Source organism: Coregonus clupeaformis, chromosome 9, assembly GCF_020615455.1.
Source record: "Coregonus clupeaformis isolate EN_2021a chromosome 9, ASM2061545v1, whole genome shotgun sequence".
NCBI lineage: Eukaryota > Metazoa > Chordata > Actinopteri > Salmoniformes > Salmonidae > Coregonus > Coregonus clupeaformis.
Genome location: NC_059200.1, coordinates 17,277,197 through 17,304,448, shown reverse-complemented (window position 1 = coordinate 17,304,448; position 27,252 = coordinate 17,277,197). Strand labels below are relative to the sequence as shown.

General features: G+C 44.2%; 1 protein-coding gene across 9 annotated transcripts in view; it reads right to left on the bottom strand.

The window, feature by feature from the left end:
• mapk10 (mitogen-activated protein kinase 10) overlaps window positions 1-22,615 on the bottom strand; it is a 129,464-nt gene extending 106,849 nt beyond the window's left edge. For 3 of the 9 annotated variants that reach the window (XM_041885348.2, XM_041885349.2, XM_041885350.2), the window contains exon 1: window positions 22,306-22,611. In XM_041885348.2, coding sequence (XP_041741282.1) covers window positions 22,306-22,308 — 3 coding nt within the window. In that variant the 5' untranslated portion in view covers window positions 22,309-22,611. Of the gene's footprint in view, window positions 1-22,305 lie in introns of all 9 variants that reach the window. The other 6 variants (XM_041885345.2, XM_041885346.2, XM_041885341.2 and 3 more) reach the window with 4 other exon arrangements.
• Window positions 22,616-27,252: the final 4,637 nt, after the last annotated feature.

Sequence of the window (27,252 nt, the reverse complement as noted above, 5' to 3'; positions counted from 1 at the left end):
TGCAACACTTAACTAAGAGTTGCAGTTAGTTTCAGAGTGGGTGGCAAGGAATAAGTTAGTCCTAAATATTTCTAAAACTTAAAGCATTGTATTTGGAACAAATCATTCACTAAACTCCAAACCTCAATTAAATCTTGTAATAAATAATGTGGAGATTGAGCAAGTTGAGGTGACTAAACTGCTTGGAGTAACCCTGGATTGTAAACTGTCATGGTCAAAACATATTGATACAACAGTAGCTAAGATGGGGAGAAGTCTGTCCATAGTAAAGCGCTGCTCTACCTTCTTAACAGCACTATCAACAAGGCAGGTCCTACAGGCCCTAGTTTTGTCACACATGGACTACTGTTCAGTCGTGTGGTCAGGTGCCACAAAGAGGGACTTAGGAAAATTGCAATTGGCTCAAAACAGGACAGCACGGCTGGCCCTTGGATGTACACAAAGTGGAGGAGAGATTGACTTCATCACTGCTTGTGCTTATGAGATGTGTTGACATGTTGAAAGCACAGAGCTGTCTGTTTGAAGCACACAGCTCGGACACCCATGCACACCCCACAAGACATGCCACCAGAGGTCTCTTCACAGTCCCCAAGTCCAGAACAGACTATGGGAAGCGCACAGTACTACATAGAGCCATGACTACATGGAACTCTATTCCACATCAGGTAACTGATGCAAGCAGTAGAATCAGATTTTAAAAACAGATAAAAATACACCTTATGGAACATCGGGGACTGTGAAGCAACACAAACATAGGCACGCTCTATACACACACGTACATATGGATTTTGTGTTGTAGATATGGGGTAGCGGAGTAGGGGCCTGAGGGCACACACTTAGTGTGCTGTGAAATCTGTTATGAATGTATTGTAATGTTTTCTTAAATGTATAACTGCCTTAATTTAGCTGGACCCCAGGACGAGTAGCTGCTGCCTTGGCAGCAGCTAATGGGGATCCATAATATATACAAATACAAATGACAGCGCTCCGATTGGTCCCCTCTAAGGGATCAGCCATGTTTTCTAGCCCTGGGTTTTTCCTGCTAAAGTAACTCACTCAGCCACACCCTGCTACTGACAGGCTGCTATACTAATCAGTTACACTGCACTGCAATACTCTGCAACGCACTGCAGAATGTACACTCACACACACACACTCACACACACACACACACACACACACACACACACACACACACACACACACACACACACACACACACACACACTAGCTAAGACACTCCCCAGGACTGTATATTTTCTATAGTAGTTATTGCATTGACACATACAGTAGCCTAGTCCAGTTTTTCATCCATTCACCTCAGCACAAACCTCTCAGTCAAGCCAAGTAGCTGTCCAGTGCAGAGTCTCTGTCAGGGTCTCTGTCTGGTCGATGGGTAGAGAGGATACAGCATGGCTGCAGTGCTTATGGTCTGAAACAAAGGGCTCAGCCACCCTCTTGACACTGTGACCATGTATGACAGCATGTCCACAGATGCTTTATCCCCCCCCACGACCCAAACCCAAACTCAGCTAATACCTGGGCCGACCCTGCTGCTGCTGGCTATGGCACTGTAGCCTGTGTTAAGCAGAGGGGGAGAGCCTGTAGCCTGTGTTAAGCAGAGAGGGAGAGCCTGTAGTCTGTGTTAAGCAGAGGGGGAGAGCCTGTAGTCTGTGTTAAGCAGAGGGGGAGAGCCTGTAGTCTGTGTTAAGCAGAGGGGGAGAGCCTGTAGTCTGTGTTAAGCAGAGAGGGAGAGCCTGTAGTCTGTGTTAAGCAGAGGGGGAGAGCCTGTAGTCTGTGTTAAGCAGAGAGGGAGAGCCTGTAGTCTGTGTTAAGCAGAGGGGGAGAGCCTGTAGCCTGTGTTAAGCAGAGAGGGAGAGCCTGTAGCACATTCCTTGCATTTAGGCTAACTGCTGTTACCATTCAATTAACATTACCATTCAAATACACTACCATTCCATTTACATTACCATTCAATTCACATTACCATTCAGTTTCACACAACAGGGTTACCCTCCTCTCCTCCCCTCCCCTCATCATCTCCTCCTCCTCTCCTCCTCTCCAGCAGCTTATTCAGCATGTCTAGAGTCAAGGACCGCGTCCCAAACGGCACCCCATTCCCTATTTAGTGCTCTACTTTTGACCAGGGCCCATTGGGCTAAACAGGGAATAGGGTGCAGTTTGGGACTCAACACCCCAACGCACATTATGCTGTTTTAAAAACCCACTTGGCTTGTTTCTCCCCTTCACAATCTCCTGACAGGTGGAATAAGTTCAGGAGACAATGCTAGTAGCACACTTTGTCAGCACCGGGTGGTCAGACTTTAAAAGACCCATTTATCGTCCTGCTACCCACTGCCCTTCTGTTAAATCAAGAGTTTCACCAATGCTTCTTCAAATGAAGGGGGAGATGTTACTCTGAAACGAGCTGAACGGGAAATCAAATGTAGAGGGAGATGTTACTCTGAAACGAGCTGAACGGGAAATCAAATGAAGAGGGAGATGTTACTCTGAAACGAGCTGAACGGGAAATCAAATGAAGAGGGAGATGTTCTCTGAAGCAACGGGAAATCAAATGAAGAGGAGATGTTACTCTGAAACGAAAGCTGAACGGGAAATCAAATGAAGAGGGAGATGTTACTCTGAAGCGAGCACGGGAAATCAAATGAAGAGGGAGATGTTACTCTGAAGAGCTGAACGGGAAATCAAATGAAGAGGGAGATGTTACTCTGAAGCGAGCTGAACGGGAAATCAAATGAAGAGGGAGATGTTACTCTGAAACGAGCTGAACGGGAAATCAAATGAAGAGGGAGATGTTACTCTGAAGCGAGCTGAACGGGAAATCAAATGAAGAGGGAGATGTTACTCTGAAACGAGCTGAACGGGAAATCAAATGAAGAGGGAGATGTTACTCTGAAGCGAGCTGAACGGGAAATCAAATGAAGAGGGAAATGCTGTTTAGTCCAGAGGGAAAGAGAGTGGAAGAGAGTGAAAGAAGAAGAGGATACTCCATTACAAAGCAACACCACCTAAATCATGTTCATGTGAAGAGGTTTCCACTGCCCAGGCTGTCTAATGGCATAACTCAGAGAGCTGTTTAAAAATCTGTGAAGTTTATATCAGACTTTAAGTACCCTTATCACACATTCGTTTTTTCCAAATTGAATTTGACATTAATAATAAATTTTCCAAAAACAGTTAGTTACTAATGGAAAATTACTAGAAAATGTGCAATGAGATGGGCAAATTTGTCATTATGTCTGCTACGTAAGATATATATATTCTGAAGAGTTTGACCCAGTGGTGGTGGTACACCCTAGTACTGATCCAGTGGTGGTGGTACACCCTAGTACTGACCCAGTGGTGGTGGTACACCCTAGTACTGACCCAGTGGTGGTGGTACACCCTAGTACTGACCCAGTGGTGGTGGTATACCCTAGTACTGACCCAGTGGTGGTGGTACACCCTAGTACTGACCCAGTGGTGGTGGTATACCCTAGTACTGACCCAGTGGTGGTGGTACACCCCTAGTACTGACCCAGTGGTGGTGGTATACCCTAGTACTGACCCAGTGGTGGTGGTACACCCTAGTACTGACCCAGTGGTGGTGGTACACCCTAGTACTGACCCAGTGGTGGTGGTACACCCTAGTACTGACCCAGTGGTGGTGGTACACCCTAGTACTGACCCAGTGGTGGTGGTACACCCTAGTACTGACCCAGTGGTGGTGGTACACCCTAGTACTGACCCAGTGGTGGTGGTACACCCTAGTACTGACCCAGTGGTGGTGGTACACCCTAGTACTGACCCAGTGGTGGTGGTACACCCTAGTACTGACCCAGTGGTGGTGGTACACCCTAGTACTGACCCAGTGGTGGTGGTACACCCTAGTACTGACCCAGTGGTGGTGGTACACCCTAGTACTGACCCAGTGGTGGTACACCCTAGTACTGACCCAGTGGTGGTGGTACACCCTAGTACTGACCCAGTGGTGGTGGTACACCCTAGTACTGACCCAGTGGTGGTGGTACACCCTAGTACTGACCCAGTGGTGGTGGTACACCCTAGTACTGACCCAGTGGTGGTGGTACACCCTAGTACTGACCCAGTGGTGGTACACCCTAGTACTGACCCAGTGGTGGCACACCCTAGTACTGACCCAGTGGTGGTGGTACACCCTAGTACTGACCCAGTGGTGGTGGTACACCCTAGTACTGACCCAGTGGTGGTATACCCTAGTACTGACCCAGTGGTGGTGGTATACCCTAGTACTGACCCAGTGGTGGTGGTACACCCTAGTACTGACCCAGTGGTGGTGGTACACCCTAGTACTGACCCAGTGGTGGTGGTACACCCTAGTACTGACCCAGTGGTGGTGGTACACCCTAGTACTGACCCAGTGGTGGTGGTACACCCTAGTACTGACCCAGTGGTGGTGGTACACCCTAGTACTGACCCAGTGGTGGTGGTACACCGTAGTACTGACCCAGTGGTGGTGGTACACCCTAGTACTGACCCAGTGGTGGTGGTACACCCTAGTACTGACCCAGTGGTGGTGGTACACCCTAGTACTGACCCAGTGGTGGTGGTACACCCTAGTACTGACCCAGTGGTGGTGGTACACCCTAGTACTGACCCAGTGGTGGTGGTACACCCTAGTACTGACCCAGTGGTGGTGGTACACCCTAGTACTGACCCAGTGGTGGTGGTATACCCTAGTACTGACCCAGTGGTGGTGGTATACCCTAGTACTGACCCAGTGGTGGTGGTACACCCTAGTACTGACCCAGTGGTGGTGGTACACCCTAGTACTGACCCAGTGGTGGTGGTACACCTAGTACTGACCCAGTGGTGGTGGCACCCTAGTACTGACCCAGTGGTGGTGGTACACCCTAGTACTGACCCAGTGGTGGTACACCCTAGTACTGACCCAGTGGTGGCACACCCTAGTACTGACCCAGTGGTGGTGGTATACCCTAGTACTGACCCAGTGGTGGCACACCCTAGTACTGACCCAGTGGTGGTGGTATACCCTAGTACTGACCCAGTGGTGGTACACCCTAGTACTGACCCAGTGGTGGCACACCCTAGTACTGACCCAGTGGTGGTGGTATACCCTAGTACTGACCCAGTGGTGGCACACCCTAGTACTGACCCAGTGGTGGTGGTATACCCTAGTACTGACCCAGTGGTGGTACACCCTAGTACTGACCCAGTGGTGGCACACCCTAGTACTGACCCAGTGGTGGTGGTACACCCTAGTACTGACCCAGTGGTGGTGGTATACCCTAGTACTGACCCAGTGGTGGCACACCCTAGTACTGACTCAATGGAAACCTTAACCTATAGAAACACAGGGTTATGGTATTGGGTTTAGGGACTGTTCAAAATAAACATAGTAGCAGATTTCGGGAAATCCACTGTGATTTGCCATAAACTGTAGCTTCCTATAAAGTACCTACAGCTGAGGCAACCTTTATGTTTTTGTATAATATAACTATATTATACGCATAATATTTTTAATATATAACCTAACCACATCCAACATTATACTGCACTTGAAGGATGAGGGGAAACCCCTTATAAGTAAAAACATTGAACATGACCAAAAGCAGTGGACAGAAGACACAATAAATAGTTATGTATCATCAACATCTCTCTAGAATAGTTATTTACCATCAACATCTCTCTAGAATAGTTATTTACCATCAACATCTCTCTAGAATAGTTATTTATCATCACGTCTCTCTAGAATAGTTATTTATCATCAACATCTCTTTAGAATAGTTATTTACCATCAACATCTCTCTAGAATAGTTATTTACCATCAACATCTCTCTAGAATAGTTATTTACCATCAACATCTCTCTAGAATAGTTATTTATCATCAACATCTCTCTAGAATAGTTATTTATCATCAAAATCTCTCTAGAATAGTTATTTATCATCAACATCTCTCTAGAATAGTTATTTATCATCAAAATCTCTCTAGAATAGTTATTTATCATCAACATCTCTCTAGAATAGTTATTTACCATCAACATCTCTCTAGAATAGTTATTTACCATCAACATCTCTCTAGAATAGTTATTTACCATCAACATCTCTCTAGAATAGTTATTTATCATCAACATCTCTCTAGAATAGTTATTTATCATCAAAATCTCTCTAGAATAGTTATTTATCATCAACATCTCTCTAGAAGAGTTATTTATCATCACCGTCTCTCTAGAATAGTTATTTATCATCAAAATCTCTCTAGAATAGTTATTTATCATCAACATCTCTCTAGAATAGTTATTTACCATCAACGTCTCTCTAGAACAGTTATTTATCATTAACGTCTCTCTAGAATAGTTATTTATCATCAACATCTCTCTAGAAGAGTTATTTATCATCACCGTCTCTCTAGAATAGTTATTTATCATCAAAATCTCTCTAGAATAGTTATTTATCATCACCGTCTCTCTAGAATAGTTATTTATCATCAACATCTCTCTAGAATAGTTATTTATCATCAACATCTCTCTAGAATAGTTATTTACCATCAACGTCTCTCTAGAACAGTTATTTATCATTAACGTCTCTCTAGAATAGTTATTTATCATCACCGTCTCTCTAGAATAGTTATTTATCATCAAAATCTCTCTAGAATAGTTATTTATCATCACCGTCTCTCTAGAATAGTTATTTATCATCAAAATCTCTCTAGAATAGTTATTTATCATCAACATCTCTCTAGAAGAGTTATTTATCATCACCGTCTCTCTAGAATAGTTATTTATCATCAAAATCTCTCTAGAATAGTTATTTATCATCACCGTCTCTCTAGAATAGTTATTTATCATCAAAATCTCTCTAGAATAGTTATTTATCATCAACATCTCTCTAGAATAGTTATTTACCATCAACGTCTCTCTAGAACAGTTATTTATCATTAACGTCTCTCTAGAAGATTGCATGGATGCTAGCCAGCCTAACACTGAGCAATGCATAGAAAATGTAGCAGACGATGTTATGAGAGAAAAAATAGCATTTACTTATTGAGACTGATATGAGGCTGATATGAGGATGATAAAACCAAAGAAGCCATCAGAGTATCTACTAGCTAGAGGTAACTGCCAAAATAAAGGAAACACCAAATAATAAAGTGTCTTAATTGGGCGTTGGGCCACCACAAGCCAGAACAGCCTCAATGCACCTTGGTATAGATTCTACAAGTGTCTGGAACTCTATTGGAGAGATGCATCACCATACTTCCACGAGAAATTCCATCGTTTGGTATTTTGTTGATGGTGATGGAAAACCCTGTCTCAGGTGCCGCTCCAGAATCTCCCAAGTGTTCAATTGGGTTGAGATCTTGTGACTGAGACACACACACACACACACACACACACACACACACACACACACACACACACACACACACACACACACACACACACACACACACACACTTTAAACCCCCTATGCTCCTTTCAGACCCCTCTATCAAAGTCACTAAACTCTCTTCTAGCCATGGTAGCCAAAATAATGGGCACCTGGGCATTTTTATACGTGACCCTAAGCATGATGGGATGTTAATTGCTTAATTAACTCAGGATTCAGACCTGTGTGGAAGCACCTGCTTTCAATATACTTTGTATTCCCTATGGATAATATAATCCATAGGGAATACCTCAAAGGGTTAGATGTTAGATGGGATTAGAGAGGGCCTGCATCACAATCTGCACCACCACCAGAGTATTATATGATCAAAAAGCCTCCTCTTAATCTAATGTGATCATATTGCTACTCTATAATGCATCTAACAAACACCATTACATTACACAACAACATCCCAATCCTCCATCTAACAAACACCATTACATTACACAACAACATCCCAATCCTCCATCTAACAAACACCATTACATTACACAACAACATCCCAATCCTCCATCTAACAAACACCATTACATTACACAACAACATCCCAATCCTCCATCTAACAAACACAATTACATTCCAACAACATCCCAATCCTCCATCTAACAAACACCATTACATTACACAACAACATCCCAATCCTCCATCTAACAAACACAATTACATTCCACAACAACATCCCAATCCTCCATCTAACAAACACCATTACATTACACAACAACATCCCAATCCTCCATCTAACAAACACCATTACATTCCAACAAAATCCCAATCCTCCCAACAGAACAGCAGTGGATGGGGGTTCAAGGTGACCGTTTGGGTCACACACGCACACCCACACCACACACACGTGATGTAATCTTTAATTCTCTCATCAGAATACTATCAGGGTAAACTGTTACAGATTATAGGTTGGTCTATTCTACACAGACAGCAGAAACCCTTTATCCTAAACCCTGAGAACCCGGTGACCTGAAATACCTTTACAAACCTTTACCCTGAGGATACGAGTCGATTACATAGTCACACACACACACACATAACACCTGCTAGATTTCACAGAGGAGACCTCCTTGATTTTAAAGTAGAAAGGCTACATTCATTTTTCCCTCTCCGACAATAAAGTAATTGTATTCTTCTTGTTACTATTACAAGTGAGTTCAGGTGGGAGTTCACTGTTGAGACAGCCAATCTTGAACAGAAACTAAACCAAGTGAGAATGAAGCCAAAAAAAGATAAAGGAGCTGCTATTAATGTTATTGAATGAAGCCTCTGGAAAACGGAGAGAGAGAGAGGAACATTCACCGTTAAGCTCAGGGTTTCTGTTCTGTGGGGTTGAGGACGAGGACGAAAGAGTGTTGTGGCTCAGGAGGTTGACATTCAGAGCAGGTCCTCGTAGAGAGACTTGGAAGAGGTCCCCTTGGTTACACAGCCCCTCGGGACACAACTCACAGTGGCTGAAGTTGCGCTCTTTCATTGACCTGAATCAACTCGAGATATTTCTCTGTCCATTCCTACAGTGGCTGGGCAGCTGGGCAAGATTCTACGGCTGCAGTGCTTCTTTATAAGGCCTGAATCAACTCGAGATATTTCTCTGTCCATCCTATCTTATCCTTGCCATGAAATCCAACCGTTAAATCCAACCGTGTGAGTGATAATAGTTATAGCGTCTAGTGACCGGGGCAGATCCCAGATATGGAAGAAGACATATGAGGTAAACGACTGTGGTGTTCCCAGTCATAAAGAGAACAGTGAATTCATCATCATGCCTCCACACCCAGACTACTGGCTCTGACCCAACGGCCGCAGTTGATGTAGACATTTCTACCTGTAGAGGAGGATCTGTTCAGAGACGTATTGGCCGCATCCCGAATGGCACCCTATTGCCTGTAGTGTACTGCTTTCGACCAGAGCCCTGTCGAATGTAAAGCACTATAAAGGGAAAAGGCTGCCCATTTGGGACGCACCCAATATGTCTCTGAACAGATCCTCCTCTACAGGTAGAAATGTCTACATCAACTGCCTCTATGAGTGACTAATATGCTTCTTATTTGATCTTGGAGGACACTCGCACACACCCCCGCAGCTCGCCTATGGCCACTAAGGGATTTTACAATGAGCACCTTTGCTGAAATAAGAACAAACCAACCGTTTCCTACCCAAGGCTCTGATGAAGGCGTCCTATGCCCAAACCTAAGCCTGTTTGTATGTCCTGAAAATAAATGATCAGATCAGATCAGATGAGATCAGATAAGATGAGATCAGAAGAGATCAGATCAGAAGAGATCAGAACAGATCAGATCAGAAGAGATCAGATGAGAAGAGATCAGATCAGATCAGAAGAGATCAGATCAGATCAGACGAGATCAGATCAGAAGAGATCAGATGAGAAGAGATCAGATCAGATCAGAAGAGATCAGATCAGATCAGACGAGATCAGATGAGATCAGATCAGAAGAGATCAGATCAGATCAGATCAGAAGAGATCAGATCAGATCAGAAGAGATCAGATCAGATCAGATACTGAGTGTTCCTTTTTATTTTATTTTATTTTCCTGGATATCCCATTAAAGTGTCCTGTCCTGCTGTTCCACTCATGTGCTTCCCTTATTGAGTGCCAGTTATAGAACATAAGGGTAACATTTGACTGTAGACCCCTTATGAATGCATTTATAAAACCTTTATAACCGATACACAAGACATTATAACATATGTCATAGACAGACAACGGCACTACTTGTCATACGTAAAAACGTCACTTGAACGTGGAATTCAGTGGACTGCAGGAGGAGATCTAACCCAACCACAAGATATAACCCAAGGTCCTGTACCATCTCCAAATGTCTGAGAAAACAGCATCCTCTGCCAAGCCCCCCAGCACTGCTTCCCCCAAGGCCTGCATCCTCCCTTTCCTCAGACCTGCTGGACCGGCTCCCCTCCACACCCCATCCATAGACAGCTCTCCAAAACCTGATCTGACCAGCTCGGATGAGATTCTTCCGCTTGGTCTCCCTGTTCTAATTGAGCAGGAAGTGGGTGCACTAGGCTACTTCTGAATGTGAACGTGTTGTTGTTGTTGTTGATTATGTTTTACTAACTTATCTTTTATATTGTATAATGTAATTCAGCTCTTAGATGCTGTTGATACTATTGTAGTGTAATTCAGCTCTTAGATGCTGTTGATACTATTGTAGTGTAATTCAGCTCTTAGATGCTGTTGATACTATTGTAGTGTAATTCAGCTCTTAGATGCTGTTGATACTATTGTAGTGTAATTCAGCTCTTAGATGTTGTTGATACTATTGTGGTATAATTCCTGACATTCTCCTGTTATTCTCCTGATATTCTCCTGGTATTATCATGATATTCTCCTGGTATTCTCCTGTTATTCTCCTGTTATTATAATGATATTCTCCTGTTATTCTCCTGTTATTATCATGATATTCTCCTGTTATTCTCCTGATATTCTCCTGTTATTATCATGATATTCTCCTGTTATTCTCCTGTTATTATCATGATATTCTCCTGATATTCTCCTGTTATTATCATGATATTCTCCTGATATTCTCCTGTTATTATCATGATATTCTCCTGATATTCTCCTGTTATTATCATGATATTCTCCTGATATTCTCCTGTTATTATCATGATATTCTCCTGTTATTATCATGATATTCTCCTGGTATTCTCCTGTTATTCTCTGGTTATTCTCCTGTTATTCTCCTACTTCACACAGGAGCTCCTGAGTGGCGCAGTGGTCTAAGGCACTGCATCGCAGTGCTAACTGTGCCACTAGAGATCCTGGTTCGAATCCAGGCTCTGTCGCAGCCGGCCGCGACCGGGAGACTCATGGGCGGCGCACAATTGGCCCAGCGTCGTCCAGGGTAGGGGAGGGAATGGCCGGCAGGGATGTAGCTCAGTTGATAGAGCATGGCGTTTGCAACGCCAGGGTTGTGGGTTCGATTCCCACGGGGGGCCAGTATAAAAAGATATGTATTCACTAACTGTAAGTCGCTCTGGATAAGAGCGTCTGCTAAATGACTAAAATGTAAATGTGAGACCGCCTTTAAGGCAGTTTACACACATAACATGAATATGTCAGTGTTTCTCTCCTCTCCTTCTCTCTCTCTCTCTCTCTCTCTCTCTCTTTCTCTCTCTCTTCCTTTCTGTCTCTTTAGCTCTCTCTCTCTCCATCTACAATACTGCTGCAGAGAGCCTGTGATTCCTCATTCCTGCCCTCCCTCCTCCCTCCTTTCCCCACCCCTCCCTCTGTGTTCCATTGCGACTGCTTCATTCAGCAGCTCCTCCTGCTGCATTCACCCATCCCTCCCTCCCTCCCTCCCTCCCTCCCTCCCTCCATCCCTCCCTCCCTCCCTCCTTCCTCCCTCCCTCCCTCCCTCCCTCCCTCCCTCCCTCCCTCCTCCCTCCCTCCCTCCCTCCCTCCCTCCCTCCATCCCTCCCTCCCTCCCTCCATCCCTCCTCCATCCCTCCATCCCTCCATCCCTCCATCCCTCCCTCCCTCCCTCCATCCATTCCTCCATCCCTCCATCCCTCCATCCCTCCCTCCCTCCCTCCATCCATTCCTCCCTCCCTCCCTCCCTCCCTCCATCCATTCCTCCATCCCTCCATCCCTCTATCCCTCCATCCCTCCCTCCATCCCTCCATCCCTGTGCAACGCAGCCTCCTCTCCCTCCATCTGGACTCTGGGGAGGTAGTGTAGGTTATGGGGAAGAAGGGCTATCATTACCTTCAGATAGGGCAGCCACATAAGATACCTCCTTCACCACTAACCATGGAGAAAAAGGTACACGACCGTCACCTTGCCACAATACAATATGTAGTTCTTCAACTGAAACCAATTCATCTGTATCATATTTGCCATCATGTTTATGTTGGCAATTTTTTTATGCAGCCAGGGGAGACATTCAAACTAGGGTTGAATGACGTGAACTGGATTGCAGAGATTTACCGGGATAGATAATTGCGAGAAACCGGTAAATTATAATAAAGTATTTATATGAACAGTGTGACATGAAATGGAACCGTTAAATTATATGCAGAATAACAATCTGTCTTCTCTGCAGTCTTCTCTGCTCTGCTATCTGCTTGATCAATAATCAACGCTCAGGGTGTGTGTGTGTGTGAGTGTGTGTGTGTGCGCTGTGTGTGTGTGTGTGCTGTGTGTGTGTGTGTGTGTGTGAGTGTGTGTGTGTCTGTGTGTGTGTGTGTGTGTGTGTGTGCTGTGTGTGTGTGCTGTGTGAGTGTGTGTGTGCTGTGTGTGTGTGCTGTGTGAGTGTGTGTGTGTCTGTGTGTGTGTGTGTGTGTGTGCGCTGTGTGTGTGTGTGTGTGCTGTGTGTGTGTGCTGTGTGAGTTGGTGTGTGTGTGTGTGTGTGTGTGTGTGTGTGTGTGTGTGTGTGTGTGTGTGTGTGTGTGTGTGTGTGTGTGTGTGTGTGTGTGTGTGTGTGTGTGTGTGTGTGTGTGTGTGCGTTGTTGTGCCTACCGTGTTAACTTCCACAAAGTCACCATAAATGAAAGCGCACGGCACGCATTGTTAATGCTGAAACTGTACAGGTGTAGACTCGGCCCTAACGTATGTGTTCTCTGTCACCTCTGTAGCTCAGCTGGTAGAGCACGGCGCTTGTAACGCCAAGGTAGTGGGTTCGATCCCCGGGACCACCCATACACAAAAAATGTATGCATGCTTTGGATAAAAGCGTCTGCTAAATGGCATATTATTATTATTATTATTACCTGGAGCTGCACGGCAAATGGTCCAGGAACACAAGGACTAGTCAGCCCCTCCCCCTCTGAGGGGACAACATGTATCTCTCTGTTACAGTATCCAGAGGACTGACTGTTGAATGAGTGATAGAATAATGAGATAGTATCCATGTTTGGTATCTTTCTGAAACTTGTTCACAGAGGGTAACTCTGATGCTATCTATATGGATGTATGATCTCTGTGGTAACGTGTATCTGTACAGGGTGAACTCTAAATTACTCTCAAAGAGGATTTATTGTCCTCTCAGGAATTCTCAGGAAGTCTTATTTACATACAGTAGGTCTCATCTCCCACACAAGCCTTTAAATGCTGACACACCCTGTGGCGATTGGGCCTGGGAGTGTTTAGGTTAATGTAAACTCGTTATCGTTTGATTGGTCAGTGGTGGTTGGTTTTGGGTTGAAAGGTCACACCTTCACCAGTTATAAATGGAATTAAATACCTTTGTTCTCTCTCTTATCCTGTATCCAGTCCATGGAGGATGGTTGTATGATCAATTCTCATTTCCTACGCTTCTAGACCTCTATTGTTTCTGACCAAGTCTGTTTTTCATCTTGAAAAATTACATGATAATCGGGTGTCTTTTAATGAACCTCGAATTGAACAAGCAAGTTTTATGAAAATATTTATTAGTTTTTCTGTCTTGAATAAAAGTACAAATGGAAAAGAATAATGACTTGTTTATTTAATTTTATATAGTATTATATTTTATTATATATTTTATTAATTTATTATATATTATATCCGTTTGTGTAGCCAAAAGGCTCACGTATAATTTCTTATATGCTGTGACTAAATAAAGAGATGATCATTTACTTTATTGCTAGAAATAGGCCTACCATTGATTTTTAGGCTAACGAATGCTAACGAATGATAACAAATGCAATAAGTACATCAAATATAGCCTAACTTAGAGTGGCACATGACTCACGGCGGCTTTAGATTTGCGGGCAAATGATCAACCGCAGCGCTATTCATGGTGCTGAATCTCCGCTAACAACTTATCTGTTTGATTTAGCAAAGATTCCTTCTAACAAAACCACCACAGTAAGCTAAGATAAAAACAGATTCCCCCGATAGCCAGGTGTAAAGGGAGAGAAAAGGACCACGCTGCATCTTTCAGGCTAAAACAAATGGAATTTCACTAGACTGTAATAACCGAACTAATAAATATTAGACCAGTCGGTCAACAGTGCTTCTTAGGCCTGTTAAAACTAGGCTACATCAACGAAATAGTGTGGTGACTCTGAGAGAACTTTGAGTTGATTAAATTGCAGCAAATACAACAAGAAACCGTTAGATTCATGTGAATATTTATCGATTTACAGTGGTATAATATTGTCCTATTTTTTTTGCTGGTAGTGAGTGCTGAGCAATTAACCTACATTTTGGTTACTTTTCGTTTTTTAAACAACTAATTGACTGATGTCAGGTGAATTATTTGAATTCCATTTTTCTGTGAGCTCAATGTGCACATCGCACAGTTTCTCTCGAGATAAATCAGATCCAGCCTGAACTGTGCGATGTATTAGGGAGTTGTAGTTTCCAACAGGCCAATATCCTACATAGTTTAGCGCAAAGAAACGTGGTCATTAACTACAAGGACCATAATCCATTGCGCATCTACTTGTCCGGTCTGTGTTTCTTTTACGACTGCTAAACAAGGGCGAAGAATGCGTGATCGTGAGGGGATATAGAGAGCAGCTGTTGTTTCGAGAGGTATCTCTACCTGAAAATACATTATCATAAAAGTCATAAAAGTATGCCTTATTTACTTTGAAGAACTACTAAAATAGTGATTTAGTCAGACAGCAGCTCTATAGAGATGAGATGATGACTTGGAATGAAATAATAAAGTCATCAAATAAAATAAATGTTATATACACAACTGAAATATTTTATGAAAGTAAAGTGAATAAATGATGGTTAATTACATTTACGTCATTTAGCAGACGCTCTTATCCAGAGCGATTTACAGTTAGTGATTGCATAAATTTTTCATACTGGCCCCCCGTGGAAAACGAACCCACAACCCTGGCGTTGCAAGCGCCATGCTCTACCAACTGAGCTACAGGAGGGTTAAGTGATAAGCAGTAATGGGCAGTCACTACCACCATGGGACTTGTATTAACTGTTTTATTCTGTGTTGTTACAGCATTCAACCCACATAATGCATATGCATTTAATGTTTAAAAAATAATCAAAACCGAAATCAAAAACCGTGATTATTTTTTAATAATTGAACCGAAACCAAACCGCCCTCAAAACGTACTAATCGCTCAGCACTATTCGCTGGTATTATATTCTTTTAAATACCACTTCTGGTTTGAACGGGAATACCGGAAAGCCTGGTCATTACTTGCAATTTTCTCGGGAAGGAAAATTGGTATATTCTCTGGAAAATATTAAACCGTAATTCAAACACAGGAAACAGTCAATTGAGACCTATTATATTGCTGCTACTGTTCTGAACTGTCCCAGCTCACCAACTATCCTCCATTGTTTGAAAAGGTACGGCACAATTCAAAGGCCTTGAAGAGGTAAACATTGTAAAAACACAGCTTGAATACGTTTTATGATATTCACAGACACACGCACTTCACTCTATCTCTCTGTCTTCTAGCACTCTCTCTCGCTCTCTCCCTCCCATCCCTATTTCCCTCACTCTCCCTCCCTCTCTCTCTCTCCCTCCCTCCCTCCCTCCCTCATTTCCCTCACTCTCCCTCCCTCGCTCTCTCCCTTGCTCTCTCCCTCCCTCCCTCCCTCCCTCCCTCCCTCCCTCCCTCTCTCTCTCTCTCTCTCTCTCTCTCTCTCTCTCTCTCTCTCTCTCTCTCTCTCTTCCCTCCTTTAGCACATTCTTAATCAGCCTGAAACATAATCAAGCTGGACGCCGAGGCCTGACTGTGGATGTTGAGCCCTTCAGTGAACAAGCAGATCCCTCCCTACACAGTTCTGTACACAGTCTGTGATCAAAAACCCTATCTTTTTACTGCTGATCATGCGGTTCTTATGTGCCACTTGCTTTAATGTAATTATATCATGCGGATGGTGGTGCACATCAAGACCAGTTCTTTGTAGCTTTCAGTCTGGATGATGCCCCTGCCTTGCTGTTTGACCCCTGAATGCGTTTTGCTGTTTGACCCCTGAATGCGTTTTGCTGTTTGACCCCTGAATGCGTTTTGCTGTTTGACCCCTGAATGCGTTTTGCTGTTTGACCCCTGAATTAGTTTTGCTGTTTGACCCCTGAATGCGTTTTGCTGTTTGACCGTTGAATTAGTTTTGCTGTTTGACCCCTGAATGCGTTTTGCTGTTTGACCCCTGAATGCGTTTTGCTGTTTGACCCCTGAATGCGTTTTGCTGTTTGACCCCTGAATGCATTTTGCTGTTTGACCCCTGAATGGGTTTTGCTGTTTGACCCCTGAATGCGTTTTGCTGTTTGACCCCTGAATGCGTTTTGCTGTTTGACCACTGAATGGGTTTTGCTGTTTGACCCCTGAATGCATTTTGCTGTTTAACCCCTGAATGCGTTTTGCTGTTTGACCCCTGAATGCGTTTTGCTGTTTGACCCCTGAATGCGTTTTGCTGTTTGACCCCTGAAGTAGTTAGCTCCCATTACATTTTAGTCATTTTAGCAGACGCTCTTATCCAGAGCGACTTACAGTTTTAGTGAGTGCATAAATGTTCATACTGGCCCCCCCGTGGGAAACGAACCCACAACCCTGGCGTTGCAAGCGCCATGCTCTACCAACTGAGCTATGCTTCTGCTTATCATGGGGAGGGACTGGGCAGAGACTTCAGCTTCATCCCAAACAGCACCCTATTCCCTACATAGTGCACTATAGTCCCTGGTCAAAAGTAGTGCACTACATAGGGAATAGGGCGCCATTTGGGATGCAAACTACAACCGTATGGCTAGCTGGCTAAGGCTCAGTCAGCTGGGTGGGAGGGTGTATAGAGACAACTGAAAAACCCACAACTTAATTTCCATCAAATTAATTTATGTAACCGACTAACTGTAGCTCTCTGCTGGCCAGGGCGTACTGCTAGGTTTGTCAACAGACAGACCGTGGCTATCCTACTGCTAGGGTTGTCAACAGACAGACCGTGGCTATCCTACTGCTAGGGTTGTCAACAGACAGACCGTGGCTATCCTTAGTGTATTGTGGTGGGGACATGTATGGCACAAGTTGTCTCTGAACTCCATTGCTATGCAATTACAGAGATATTACCAAAGTATTATGTAACAGCAATGTTGCTACTTTAATTACAATGTTATTACAAAGGCTTAAGAGTTTAACTCTAAATACGGCAAACTGAATAAATGTGAGAAATAACTTTAGTGGTGATAACGCATCCTGCAGAAGAGATAACTTAGATCTCATAGCCACAAGAAAACAGATGAAAGCACAGTGTGTCAGCCAGGGCACGAAGACTTTACCTCACCCGCATCAGGATCCAGTGGTATGACATCACCCGCATCAGGATCCAGTGGTATGACATCACCTACATCAGGATTCAGTGGTATGACATCACCCACATCAGGATACAGTGGTATGACATCACCTACAACAGGATCCAGTGGTATGACATCACCCACATCAGGATCCAGTGGTATGACATCACCCACATCAGGATCCAGTGGTATGGCATCACCCACATCAGCAGCCAGTGTTATGCAAGCTGCAGTATTCAGACCAGATCCAGGGAGCTAGCTGCAGTATTCAGACCAGATCCAGGGAGTTAGCTGCAGTATTCAGACCTTATCCAGGGAGTTAGCTGCAGTATTCAGACCAGATCCAGGGAGCTAGCTGCAGTATTCAGACCAGATCCAGGGAATTAGCTGCAGTATTCAGACCAGATCCAGGGAGCTAGCTGCAGTATTCAGACCAGATCCAGGGAGCTAGCTGCAGTATTCAGACCAGATCCAGGGAGCTAGCTGCAGTATTCAGACCAGATCCAGGGAGCTAGCTGCAGTATTCAGACCAGATCCAGGGAATTAACTGCAGTATTCAGACCAGATCCAGGGAGCTAGCTGCAGTATTCAGACCAGATCCAGGGAGCTAGCTGCAGTATTCAGACCAGATCCAGGGAGCTAGCTGCAGTATTCAGACCAGATCCAGGGAGCTAGCTGCAGTATTCAGACCAGATCCAGGGAGTTAGCTGCAGTATTCAGACCAGATCCAGGGAGCTAGCTGCAGTATTCAGACCAGATCAAGGGAGTTAGCTGCAGTATTCAGACCAGATCCAGGGAGCTAGCTGCAGTATTCAGACCAGATCCAGGGAGTTATCTGCAGTATTCAGACCAGATCCAGGGAGTTAGCTGCAGTATTCAGACCAGATCCAGGGAGTTAGCTGCAGTATTCAGACCAGATCCAGGGAGCTAGCTGCAGTATTCAGACCAGATCCAGGGAGTTAGCTGCAGTATTCAGACCAGATCCAGGGAATTAGCTGCAGTATTCAGACCAGATCCAGGGAGCTAGCTGCAGTATTCAGACCAGATCCAGGGAGCTAGCTGCAGTATTCAGACCAGATCCAGGGAGCTAGCTGCAGTATTCAGACCAGATCCAGGGAGCTAGCTGCAGTATTCAGACCAGATCCAGGGAATTAGCTGCAGTATTCAGACCAGATCCAGGGAGCTAGCTGCAGTATTCAGACCAGATCCAGGGAGTTAGCTGCAGTATTCAGACCAGATCCAGGGAGTTAGCTGCAGTATTCAGACCAGATTCAGGGAGCTAGCTGCAGTATTCAGACCAGATCCAGGGAGTTAGCTGCAGTATTCAGACCAGATCCAGGGAGCTAGCTGCAGTATTCAGACCAGATCCAGGGAGCTAGCTGCAGTATTCAGACCAGATCCAGGGAGTTAGCTGCAGTATTCAGACCAGATCCAGGGAGTTAGCTGCAGTATTCAGACCAGATCCAGGGAGTTAGCTGCAGTATTCAGACCAGATCCAGGGAGCTAGCTGCAGTATTCAGACCAGATCCAGGGAGCTAGCTGGGATGGAAGGGATGGTATCCTGCCTAACAACAGCTTGGGATGTTACCTAGGAGGGCGTCAACCTGGCCTATTTCATAAAGAAAACACATCACTGAAAAGTCCCTCTCCAGTATAGTAATGAGAGCTAAGATGGCATCCTGTCTACATCCTGTCTACATCCTGTCTAGTAACAACAGCTTGGGATGTTTTCTAGAACCCTATTTCATTATGAAAACATTTCACTGAAACTGTGAAATCCCTCTCCAGTTCAGACTTGTTTACTTGATGCTGATAAATTTGACTAGCTGAATTGTCGCAGCAAATAATAGTTTTTCAGTACTCCCTGTAACCTTGATAGACACTTCCCTCCTCTATGATGTGACATGATATTCAAGTATTGATGATCAATGCAAAGACATGTCTGACCAGAATCGATTCTTAGAACAATGTCAGAACAGACATAACGTTTAGCAGGAAACCTCTCTCTCTCTCTCTCTCTCTCTCTCTCTCTCTGTTTGAATGGGCCCATCGTTGGCTGAGGAGTTTGCCCTCCATCTCTAATTCCTCAGTGAGGTGACCGTGAATAGTATTATCTCTGATGATACGATCTGACTCACTGGAGCCCAGTGGAGGATGCCAGCCTGCCAGGCCATACTTAGTTTGGGCATTGGCTTCTTGCCTCAGGCTTCACTACGCCACTACTCCCATGATACTTCATTATATCCCTGGTAATGAGCACCTAGTCGCCATAATGAAGGACAAATGGCATCATCCATCATATGGCGGGGCAGAGAGACAGAGAGACAGAGATAGAGAGAGAGACAGAGAGAGAGAGAGAGACAGAGATAGAGAGAGAGACAGACAGAGAGACAGGCAGGCAGAGAGACAGGCAGAGGGAGACAGACACACAGACAGAGAGACAGAAGGACAGAGAGACAGAGAGAGACAGACAGAGAGACAGGCAGGCAGAGAGACAGGCAGAGGGAGACAGACACACAGACAGAGAGACAGAAGGACAGAGAGACAGAGAGAGAGACAGACAGAGAGACAGGCAGGCAGAGAGACAGGCAGAGGGAGACAGACACACAGACAGAGAGACAGAAGGACAGAGAGACAGGCAGGCAGAGAGACAGGCAGAGGGAGACAGACAGACAGACAGACAGACAGACATACAGGCAGACAGACAGACAGACAGACAGACAGACAGACAGACAGACAGACAGACAGAGAGAGAGAGAAAGAGACAGCGAGAGAGAGAGAGAGAGACAGAGAGAGAGACAGACAGAAAGATAGACAGACAGACAGGCACCTACAAACTGGAGAGGAATAATTAATAATAGATGATCAGGTGAATGGCGATGCTTTGATAAATGTGTTTATCATTCAGATATGTAACACTGGTGGGAGCGGTATTGATTATTTGGTGCTGGTTCTCCCGTTTATCCCTGATAGTTTATGATCTTCAAGTTTCATATTCTTCGGGCTGCTATTTGTACTGGTAGGCCTGATCCTGAGACTTCATTCCCATCTCAGCATCCTCTTATATTTCCAGAACATGACTGAAGGATGCCGTCCAGACATTGATGCCAGTACAGGAAGTTATGATATCCCCAAACTAGATTATATTAGCCTGAACTCATTGTTTCAAACCCATGCCTTTTTAGATTATGTTTCCAAACAATTTCACAACAATTTATCAAAGAAATATTTGCAGTCTGTACGAGCCATCTCTCATGCCTCTTGAGGTGTGAAATTTACAAAAAAACAACACATTCTTTTTTGTAAATGATGTTCTTATTTTCGTCATTGAGTGAGCATATTGCACCATTCCATCAGTGACCTACTGCAGTTCCAGTATTATCTCTTCTTTGATACACTGACATTTGTTGTGTAAGATCTGATATGCCAAGAGCCACAAATAAAAACAAAGCAGGTGAAACCAAGATGACCTGTGTCAACAATGTATTCAATCTCTTGGTGCTGCATTATGATGACTACAGCTCTTCTCCCAAATAGAGGCATTTTTGTTTTTCACAGTCTCCAATCTTTCTAAAGACTTTTCATATTCAGTAAGGCACTGCCTTGACACATCTCATCATCACCGTGCAATAATATGCCAGGTGGTCCATTCATTCATGATCTTTCGAAATTAATCAATTACTCTTCAATACAAATTAGTAAATGTGCACTTTATAATTGAGATGGATTGATGCAAAGGCATTTTACAGGAGATGAGAGTCCATTGCCCACGCATAGGCTATTGCACAAGGTGCAAATGACATCTGAGAGGGGGTTGGAATAAATGGTAATGTCTAAAGCCTATTTATGTATAAAGCCCTGGCTGAATGGTTCAACCGTTCAAGTTCATAAAATAAACTTCAACTTCATTTTAGGTCTAGAACAGATCTAAAGCGGCCATGTCAATAAGTATAATTATTTGCGCCAGTGTTTCCTATGTCAAGTACATGCATGACGGTTGGATATGGTGCATTCTATCAGTGCGCCGTAATGAATGGCCAAATTATAAGGACCGGTGAAGTGACTTCAATCTGGCACGGTGTATTATCTAACAAGGTTGTCAAAATAATATTGAATATAGATGCTGAGGTCAAACCACGAAAAAAATAATGTGGCTGAAATAGCCTTATAAACTCTAAATAATAGACTACCATTCATTCCTGTATGGCCATATTCATTGATGTTGCAACATTGTTGCTATTTTGTTCTCACTGGCTGATACATAATAACACACCAGCCTAGTGATGATAAAAAACGAATGTCGGTGCATGCATAGGCTGGACCATCGACGGCGGGAAAAAAACACGTCAAGCGTATATATATATATGCACTAATGGCCAACAACATTTTGTCCTGCATCAAAACGATATCCTATCAAATCAACGCATTTTATCACTTCCATCACACTACTACCCACCTTTTTATAATATAGCTACACTGGACAAAAGAGTCTAATCAAAAAGTTTGTTATTGTCGCTTTCGCGTTCCAAAGCGGAAAGCATTGCTTAACCTTCGCAGCAAATCAACATTCATCACCCCACCCTTCAGCAGTTCCCGCTGCATTAACATCACTGTTCCACCGCACCACACCGAGCAGACCTACCATTCCGTGCCAGCTGACGACGATCCTAGTCCGGTGACAGTTCAAAACATTCCGACGGGAGACATTTAACGACCTTACACGCGCAGAATAATAAACGTGAAGATGGAGATAACTAGAAAAAAAAAGCCAGCGATGGATGAAGAATACCGTAGAAATCGAGATTGCAATGCTGAATCACTCCCCGTTCACCGTCTTGCAACCATTGTGCTGCAAGATGCTGGATGTACAACCATTGTGGACCTACCAGAGAAGAGCAGGGAGAGAAAAAAAATAAGGGGTTTAGGGAAATAAGTTGCTATGGCAACAGAAAGGAGCACATGTGACGTAAAAATCCCGGAGCACATAGGAGGGTGGGTATGGAGGAGAGAAGGCTTACTTATCTCTCTCTCTCTCTCTCTCTCTCTCTCTCTCTCTCTCTCTCTCTCTCTCTCTCTCTCTCTTTCCCTTTCTCTCTGAGAAATATACAGAGTCCTCCCTCTGAGCATAGCCATATCAGTAGGCCTCACTCATCAGTCCACACACACACAGCTTTCCTTTTTGATTCTATAAACATTTAAGAATACACACATACTGTAGGCAACATATAATTAATATAAAGCACAGTCCACAGCTCAAATTCAATGACTGTGCCTTTGCAAAGATAAAGACATTTTTTTAACGCAAACTGAACCGCCAGGTCTTACAAATGTTATATAAATCTGTCCTGCAGAGTGTGCTGTCCTTTGGTCTGATATGCGTATTTGGAAACATGCGAATGCAAGACCAAGTCAAGCTTCAGCGCTTGATTAAGACGGCGGGAAGGATAATTAGATCAAGAATCAGCCACCAACCTGTACACAAAACTCATCCTCCTAAAACTTGAAAGCATTTTACACGACAGTACTCATCCCCTTCACTCAAAATTCAGTCACAGCAGCAGCCAAACAAGGGGAAAGAGACTTCAAAATGTGATCTCATTTGCTTTGAGGTCAAACATGCATAAAATGTTCCACTATAATTTAATTGTAAAATTAATACATTTTAAAATGTTATTAAAGATCATATGCTTGCAATGCCAAGGCCAATCTAAAAAAAAATCATAATAATGACAGAGAAACGTAAAAGCGGTAATTCCCAGAGAAAAAAAATGTGCACGTCAGCTAGCAGCTCGTTTTTCCTGCAGTCAGAGCATCACTATTTTATGAATAAAACAACATGTCTAAGAAATGTAAAAGTGCTGATGACTCATCATCAAAAAAGAAATGAAGGCTATATCTCGAGAGTTATCTTAACTTCGGTTTTATTGAAGGACAGGACTCGGCCAGAATGGGTCATTTGTGGCGAGAAGCTAGCTAATGACAGCATGAAGCCAAGCAAAATGCAACGACACCAGGAAACAAAACACCAGGAGACTATTGGTGAAGGTCAGGACTTTTTTGAGAGGAAGAAGCAGTTGGCACTATCAAAAAGATCCACAGACATCAGAAAAGCATTTGAAAGAGCAGGCAGTGATTTACACAGAGCCACGGAGGCATCATTTGAGTGTTCGCTATTAATTGCCAAGGCTAAAAAGCCGCACAATATTGGAGAGCAGCTAATCAAACCCGCCTGCCTGAAAATTGTAGAGAGGCTGTGTGGCCCACAGGTGGTGGATAAAGTGAGAACCGTCCCACTCTCTGACAACACTGTCAAAGACAGAATTGATAAAATGGCTGGAGATTGTCAAAACCAGCTGCACGAGAAGCTTAGGAATGTTCCCTTTGCCATTCAGTTGGATGAAACAACAGCAGTGTCAGACGAATCCGTGCTCATCATTTATGTGCAATATATTGACGGTGATGACTTGAAACAAGACATTGTTATGTCTACCAATCTAGCCACAACAACAACAGGCCAAGATATGTTTATAGCTATGGACTCATATCTCTAGTCCAACAATCTGCCCTACAAGAATATTGTTTCACGCTGCACTGATGGGGCTGCAGCGTTGATGGGCAAAAACAAGGGATTTAACAGCCGATTTAAGGAAAAAGCCCCGGGGTGCGCAGTTATCCACTGCATGCTACATCGCCAATCTTTGGCCAGTAAAAAACTTTCGGAAGACCATAGTAACACCCTGTTAACCGTTGTTAAAGTTGTAAACTTCATTAAGGCTCGCCCTACTAACAAGAGACTGTTTGCCCAGCTGTGTGAGGGTGAAGGGCATCAAACACTGCTGTTACACACAGAGGTACGCTGGTTGTCACGTCGACAAGTGCTTGTGCGTTTTATGGAACTGCAGGAAAAAATGAAGGAATTCTTGCAAGATCACAATCGACGACTTTGCGAACAGCTGACTAATGCGTTTTGGATCAAAACGGCATACCTAGCGGATACATTCACTCTCTACAATGAGACAAACAAGCGTATGCAGGGTCCTGAATCAAACGTCATGCAGTGCAAAGACGCTCTCAACGCTTTTGTGCGGAAACTGGAGAACAGAGTTTGGAAAAATGTCAAAAGGGGAGCTACAACAATTTCCACTGCTGATGAAACAGTCTGGTGGCACTGTGCCTGCGTCTTTGCTTCGGGAGGAAATTAAAACCTGTTTTGTCGATGTTGACGAATACTTATCAAAGGAATCATGGCTGACGGACCCTTACATTTGCAGTCTCGAGGACGTGGCATACCTCGGCTGTGAAGATGAGCTTGCTGACCTTCAAACCGATTCTGTGTCGAATAAATATTTCCACGAGAACGGATACAAAACGTTTTGGATTGTCAAAGGACACGCTGTTGCACCCAGACTGGCCAAACACACAGCTACAAGGGTTATTCTACCATTCAGCACTACGTACCTGTCTGAGACGGCCTTCAGCGCGCTTGGAACAATAAAAACAAAAGCCCGTAACCATGTCAACCGGGACTTTAGGCTGGCCGTCACTAGCATCACACCTGACATCCCATCCCTGGTCAGAGGTGTGCAGGCCCCAAGGTGGCCATTCGTTTTTTAAGGAAGGAAAAAGTAATTGATTGTAACTTACTGTTTGTTATTGTTACTTATTGTTATTTTTATAACGCATACATTATAGCTGTGTCAAAACCAGTGTTCACATGATGTGCATGAGTGTATACAACAAACTGCCCCGTTTCAGTTAATTGGTCTGAGGGAGATCTAGGACAGAGCTATATAGGATTGGTCTGAGGGAGATCTAGGACAGAGCTATATAGGATTGGTCTGAGGGAGATCTAGGACAGAGCTATATAGGATTGGTCTGAGGGAGATCTAGGACAGAGCTATATAGGATTGGTCTGAGGGAGATCTAGGACAGAGCTATAGGATTGGTCTGAGGGAGATCTAGGACAGAGCTATATAGGATTGGTCTGAGGGAGATCTAGGACAGAGCTATATAGGATTGGTCTGAGGGAGATCTAGGACAGAGCTATATAGGATTGGTCTGAGGGAGATCTAGGACAGAGCTATATAGGATTGGTCTGAGGGAGATCTAGGACAGAGCTATATAGGATTGGTCTGAGGGAGATCTAGGACAGAGCTATATAGGATTGGTCTGAGGGAGATCTAGGACAGAGCTATATAGGATTGGTCTGAGGGAGATCTAGGACAGAGCTATATAGGATTGGTCTGAGGGAGATCTAGGACAGAGCTATATAGGATTGGTCTGAGGGAGATCTAGGACAGAGCTATATAGGATTGGTCTGAGGGAGATCTAGGACAGAGCTATATAGGATTGGTCTGAGGGAGATCTAGGACAGAGCTATATAGGATTGGTCTGAGGGAGATCTAGGACAGAGCTATATAGGATTGGTCTGAGGGAGATCTAGGACAGAGCTATAAGGATTGGTCTGAGGGAGATCTAGGACAGAGCTATATAGGATTGGTCTGAGGGAGATCTAGGACAGAGCTATATAGGATTGGTCTGAGGGAGATCTAGGACAGAGCTATATAGGATTGGTCTGAGGGAGATCTAGGACAGAGCTATATAGGATTGGTCTGAGGGAGATCTAGGACAGAGCTATATAGGATTGGTCTGAGGGAGATCTAGGACAGAGCTATATAGGATTGGTCTGAGGGAGATCTAGGACAGAGCTATATAGGATTGGTCTGAGGGAGATCTAGGACAGAGCTATATAGGATTGGTCTGAGGGAGATCTAGGACAGAGCTATATAGGATTGGTCTGAGGGAGATCTAGGACAGAGCTATATAGGATTGGTCTGAGGGAGATCTAGGACAGAGCTATATAGGATTGGTCTGAGGGAGATCTAGGACAGAGCTATATAGGATTGGTCTGAGGGAGATCTAGGACAGAGCTATATAGGATTGGTCTGAGGGAGATCTAGGACAGAGCTATATAGGATTGGTCTGAGGGAGATCTAGGACAGAGCTATATAGGATTGGTCTGAGGGAGATCTAGGACAGAGCTATATAGGATTGGTCTGAGGGAGATCTAGGACAGAGCTATATAGGATTGGTCTGAGGGAGATCTAGGACAGAGCTATATAGGATTGGTCTGAGGGAGATCTAGGACAGAGCTATATAGGATTGGTCTGAGGGAGATCTAGGACAGAGCTATATAGGATTGGTCTGAGGGAGATCTAGGACAGAGCTATATAGGATTGGTCTGAGGGAGATCTAGGACAGAGCTATATAGGATTGGTCTGAGGGAGATCTAGGACAGAGCTATATAGGATTGGTCTGAGGGAGATCTAGGACAGAGCTATATAGGATTGGTCTGAGGGAGATCTAGGACAGAGCTATATAGGATTGGTCTGAGGGAGATCTAGGACAGAGCTATATAGGATTGGTCTGAGGGAGATCTAGGACAGAGCTATATAGGATTGGTCTGAGGGAGATCTAGGACAGAGCTATATAGGATTGGTCTGAGGGAGATCTAGGACAGAGCTATATAGGATTGGTCTGAGGGAGATCTAGGACAGAGCTATATAGGATTGGTCTGAGGGAGATCTAG